At 43.5% G+C, this 4,940-nt stretch overlaps 1 protein-coding gene across 2 annotated transcripts; it reads right to left on the bottom strand.

Moving 5' to 3' along the window:
* Positions 1-2,892: 2,892 nt before the first annotated feature.
* On the bottom strand, positions 2,893-4,655 carry BAMBI (BMP and activin membrane bound inhibitor). Of its 2 annotated transcripts, none has more exons than XM_010712460.3 (2): positions 4,076-4,655; positions 2,893-3,691 (listed from the first exon to the last, which is right to left on the bottom strand). In XM_010712460.3, the coding sequence occupies exons 1-2, from the start codon at positions 4,299-4,301 to the stop codon at positions 3,276-3,278; spliced, it is 642 nt and encodes a 213-aa protein (XP_010710762.1). In that variant the 5' UTR covers positions 4,302-4,655; the 3' UTR covers positions 2,893-3,275. The 2 variants fall into 2 exon arrangements, with proteins under 2 accessions (XP_010710762.1, XP_010710761.1); XM_010712459.3 differs by having other exon boundaries at positions 2,950-3,691; positions 4,064-4,642.
* Positions 4,656-4,940: the final 285 nt, after the last annotated feature.

The raw sequence follows: 4,940 nt of genomic DNA on the forward strand, positions 1-4,940 counted from the left end.
ATGCAGGGCTGCCATGAGGACACAGCTAGGCCCCAGCTCCAAATCAGAAGTGGCCGCTTACTTTCAAGCTCTCCGCACAGCCTGTAATCACCCAATATTGAAACCAGATTTACAAGCTCTTTAGAGGAGGAGAAGTTTGTGATTTCCAAAGCAGACACATTTGGTATTTCAGAAAAAGGTCAAGCCCCCTGTGGTGTAAGGGAGTTTTAATAGAATCAGTTCAGCAGGAGTTAAGAGGAGACATACAAACTCAATGGCTCCCAAGACTGGAGAAGCAGAGTCATAAGAAAAGCCGCAATCATTGTTTCAAGGAAAGAATTGGGGAAATAGAGAGGCACAGGGGAAGCTAAATTGCATCTTGGATGTTTGATTTCATTTATTGCAATCCAAGAGACTTTTCAGTTAGCCATAGAGAGGGCTGTCCTTATGCTCCAGGGCTCGCTGCACTTTCAAAGGAGCGTTTGTTATTGTCTGCAGTGGAAACCCGAGAGTGCGCAGCACAATGACAAACTTAGGGCTCCATTCTGAGAGGACAGCCGTCAGCCGCTGCCTCACCGCTCTGCCCGCAGCCTCGGCCAGGCCCTGCAGATTTCATGCAGCCTTGTGCACACTGACACAGCACCCGGGGAAGAGTACAAAGGTGCCCGCTTGTTACAGAATCATAACTTATTTATCCCACAGGAGTAATGACAAACTGGTACTGGTGAGCTCTGCAGACACAATACGCAGCCTCTGTGGAACCCCCAAGTGACAGCACGCACGGCCCAGTGTGCTCGGACCCCAAATTTAAGCGAGGAGAGCCAGGGCTCGTTTCACGGCTCACAAAGCTGCTGCCAAACAGACACCAGAGCCCATAACATAGTTCCCTGGACATACGGGCTGCGATAAACTGAAAACCTAGATTCCACCCCAACACTTGGGGACCTGGAAGCTTCCAGGCCACCTCAGCCACTCAGGCTGTCCCGGGGCTCGGCCCGCGGGGATGGCGGACAGGCTCTTTTCTCTGAAACGCCTCCACAGCGAGGGGCCAATTAGAAGTTCCTGCTCTTATTAGCTTTTCAATAGCAAGCATAAATAGGCTCTTATGTATTCAAATCAGCAGCAAATGACTGGTGAAGGTCAGGGGATGGTTACAGGACCGTAGGATGTGCTGCTCCAGACCTGCGGAGCAAAGTTTAGCCATCAGCTCTTATAACCCACCCAGACATCATCAGCACTGCTGCAGCCACACTTGACAGATACTACTTCGGGTTCGTGCCTTTCAGCACCAAGTTCCCAGCCAATGATTCCCCAATATAATATATGGCAGAGCAGACAACTGCCCTAGAATTTGGTATCGGTGCAAATAAAGAGTTGCTGTAGGAAAGCAGCATTTTGAAAGGTCATAGCCAGGCTCCTAAAGCAGTTGCAGCCATGCAATGAAGTAGCAGGAAAAGATAGTCTGAGAATGAAATGTGCTGCTTTAAGAGCAATTAATTCTTCAGGCACGTTGTGGAAGTAAGAGCCAGCAACCTGCCGTACAGAAATGAAGCTAGCTCCCCCAAGTTATACCTCAACACTGTAAACCTGGGCACGGTGGGACCAAGGTTCACACAGTTCCTGGTCAATGTGTTTAACTGTGAATGAATTTGTAGCACTTCTATTTATATAGCCCAGTGGTCATCTCCAGCAAGGCCACCACACAAGTCAGAGAGTACTTTCAGGAATAAATGCTTGTGACATGGAGCCAGGTTTCCCTTGCTTACTGCTCCCTGTATTTCTGGCTGCATATCCCAAAGTAATCTACCACAGTAACTAGTATACAAGATCCAAACATTGCTGCAAAATTTTTGTAACCCTTGCATACATGATCTCCTCATTTGTGAGGATACAAGCTCAACTGTACAAGAAGAGGAGACAGAAGCATTTCTGAAGCCATTTAAACATAGATGAATACAAAGTTTTCACTAAATTTTGTCTCCAGCAGCAGCATTTTGAACTTTCCTTTTGCCACTGTGCAGCATCTACGAAGTTTAATTCTGCATAGCAAAGCAAGAAAAATACTGTAAGTTTCAAATAGTATAAGCTCTTTAGATAATCCAGAAGTTGTGTTTGCCTATAGCAACTAGATACTGAATAAAAGAAATAACTGAAAGAAACCAACATGTTGAAGGAAAAAAGAAACAATGAAGTGCATTAACATAGGCTGGGACAAAAAGCAACCTATGCAAAAGCAGCATAAAGAGACAGAGATTAAAGTGAGCTCATTGTTGATTCTCCAGTTAATCAGTCCCACACAGAAGTAGCAGCATGTGATACTCAGACTATAAAAGAGCATGGCAGATGTTGTGTTCCATAGTGCTCGGAGGTTAACAGCAGGAAAAATATATATTTTATATATATAAACACACACACTCTCCCACAACAGAGAAGGTCATGAGGTTTTCCCTGAGTTCCTTCCCACTCCCTCCCCATCCCCAAATAAAATCTGAAAGTAGGAAGCATAAAAGAAAAGAGTTCCACACAAAAGAAAAAAAGTTAAAGAAAACAAGTATTGTGAGACAAGGAAAATGAACTATAAGAATCAGGAGAAATGGGAGAAATTTTTTTGTAAGTTTTCATCCTCTCTGCAGGCAAAAAGTTATCACACAGTTACAAAAGAACTCACATAGCCACAAGGAAAAAGAAACTATCATAGTCAAGAATGGAGGACAAGTTCACTGTCCCTGAAGTACTAAATAATGAAGCTGTCACTCTCATTCGGGAGTAATTACCTAATTCCCCACAGCAAGGAGGAAAACAGGCTATGTCTGCAGTAACTATTCTGCATAGCATTACCACATTTACCACCCTGATTTATTCCCAACCAGAAAAAAAGACAATTGCTTTCTAAAACAAAAAGTCACAAACAAGTTTCAGACAAAATATATATATTTAAAAAAAATCTTTACAATAAGTCAGGAAACATAGGAGCTTGCATAGAGTTTATTATAACAACTCAGTTCTCAGCTCCCTACAGTTCAGATAACCCTGGTGACAGTGTTTACAACTTCTAATTTTTGCTTTCATAACTTTAAAGCAAACAATACATTTGAGTGTATTTTACTCTGTGCAAATAAGACAACTTTTGGAATCCTTCAGAAGAAATATCCAAGATTCTGTTTGCAGAGGTCCTTTGTTTCTCGAAGATGATTTATGAGAGTTTTTCTTTTAAAATAAAGTGCTCCTGTCCAGCAGAACCCAAAGGCCTTCAAGAGTCCCGAGAGTAAGTTTAGCTCAGATTAAAAAATAATTGGTCATACAAATTCCAGCTTCCCATGTCCACTGTACATTCCCCAGTGGACTAGCGATAGGATCTTATCACCGCCGAGGTCCGAATGTCTCATTTTATCACAGGTCATGCAGCAGTTCTCGTGACCAGTTACAGGCACCATGCATTCCAGGTCCAATTTTGCTACCTGTCCTTTCTTCGAATGATGTCCATGAAAACTGTAGTGCAAACGGGAGAGCATTTGCTGTCGCTGATCTTGCAGTCTCTTATTTTCACTCCTGAGCATCCGCAAGGCCAGCATGATAAGAAGCACCAAAATTAGCCCACCAGCTATAGGAACAGCTATTACAGCTGCCCTGAACCATAATTCTTTCGAAGAGGTCAGTTCCTGTACCTTGGTGATAAGATTCTTGCTGTCATGTTGATATCTGCTCCCTTGTCCTGCAGAGGGAGAAAGATGTGAGGTTTATTTCAGTATCAACAACTCCCTGAAAGTCCGCACTGACAAGCTTAAGGAGTCACAGCTACACACTGCGACGTACTGAGAGAGAAGTTTCCAAGGGTGTTTATGACATGGAATTTCTTACCCTGACAGCTGATTTAAGGAGGAATGCCACAGATAAGCAAGACAGACTTCTAACATTAACACAGACATAAAAGCTACTCAGCTGAGATGCACCCCCTGCACCCAACCACCCACTTCTCCCTCTGCTGTCTCTATTTACATTAATAACTAACTGCAGACCTTCAAGATCTGACCGCCACTAGCCTGAAGGCTACAAGAGCGATTTCACAGAAGCTTCCTCGCCCTACCTGAAGTCTCACCCTTGGAAGGAGACAAAACATCTTGCAGTCCTCTGTAATTGCACATATCTTCATGACAGCATTCCAATGTGGACACGGTGGTGCCAGAGTGGTTTTGTGCCTGTTTAGCTTGGCAGATATCAGCTGTGCTTGCAATAGAGTCCAAGCAGCCATGAGTAAGTGGGGAATGTGTATTCTGAGGATCAAGCAGTCTGGAGAAGCAGGCGCTAAGCTCGGATTTGCACATATAGCCAGTCGCAACACAGTGTGCAGCATCACAGTAGCATCTGATTTCACCTAGAAAATAAAGTTGTGCAAGGTACAGTTAAGAATGTGGTTCCTTAGAGACCCTCTCCTAAACACTCTTCTTATCAGCTGTAAGCAGAACATGTAAGTCAAACTTGGTACTACTTTCAGGGTACGCCCCTAGACTGTAAATCCAGTAGAGCAGGGGGTTGTTTCCCTTCCATGGCTTTGCAGTGCCTGTCTCCTTGTAACTTTAATCCCAGCAAATGCCTTGAGGCACTCGTTTTAATTAGTAGTACTGTGGCCCTTTGAATTAAAGCAAGAACATTTCACTAAAACAGGGATGGGGAATGGGGGGGAAGGGGGCGAGGAAGGTCAAAGTGGATTTTTTCCCCCCTAACGTAAAAACTAACAAGACTATTTTATAGCTACTTCCACTCCTCATCAGCAGTTGCATTACACTGCATTTAAAAAGAAATCCCAGTTCTAAAAAGCAACACACACCTACAGTCCTACAAAAAAAAGTACACATCTACGTTATATTAAATCACTACTACAGGAGTAGCATTCTACTTTCATGAAGTAGAACACTTCTCACTAGGCATAAACACACAAAAACTACTACATTAATATCTGTGTG

This window comes from Meleagris gallopavo, chromosome 6 (assembly GCF_000146605.3).
Source record: "Meleagris gallopavo isolate NT-WF06-2002-E0010 breed Aviagen turkey brand Nicholas breeding stock chromosome 6, Turkey_5.1, whole genome shotgun sequence".
In the NCBI taxonomy this organism is placed as follows: Eukaryota; Metazoa; Chordata; class Aves; order Galliformes; family Phasianidae; genus Meleagris; species Meleagris gallopavo.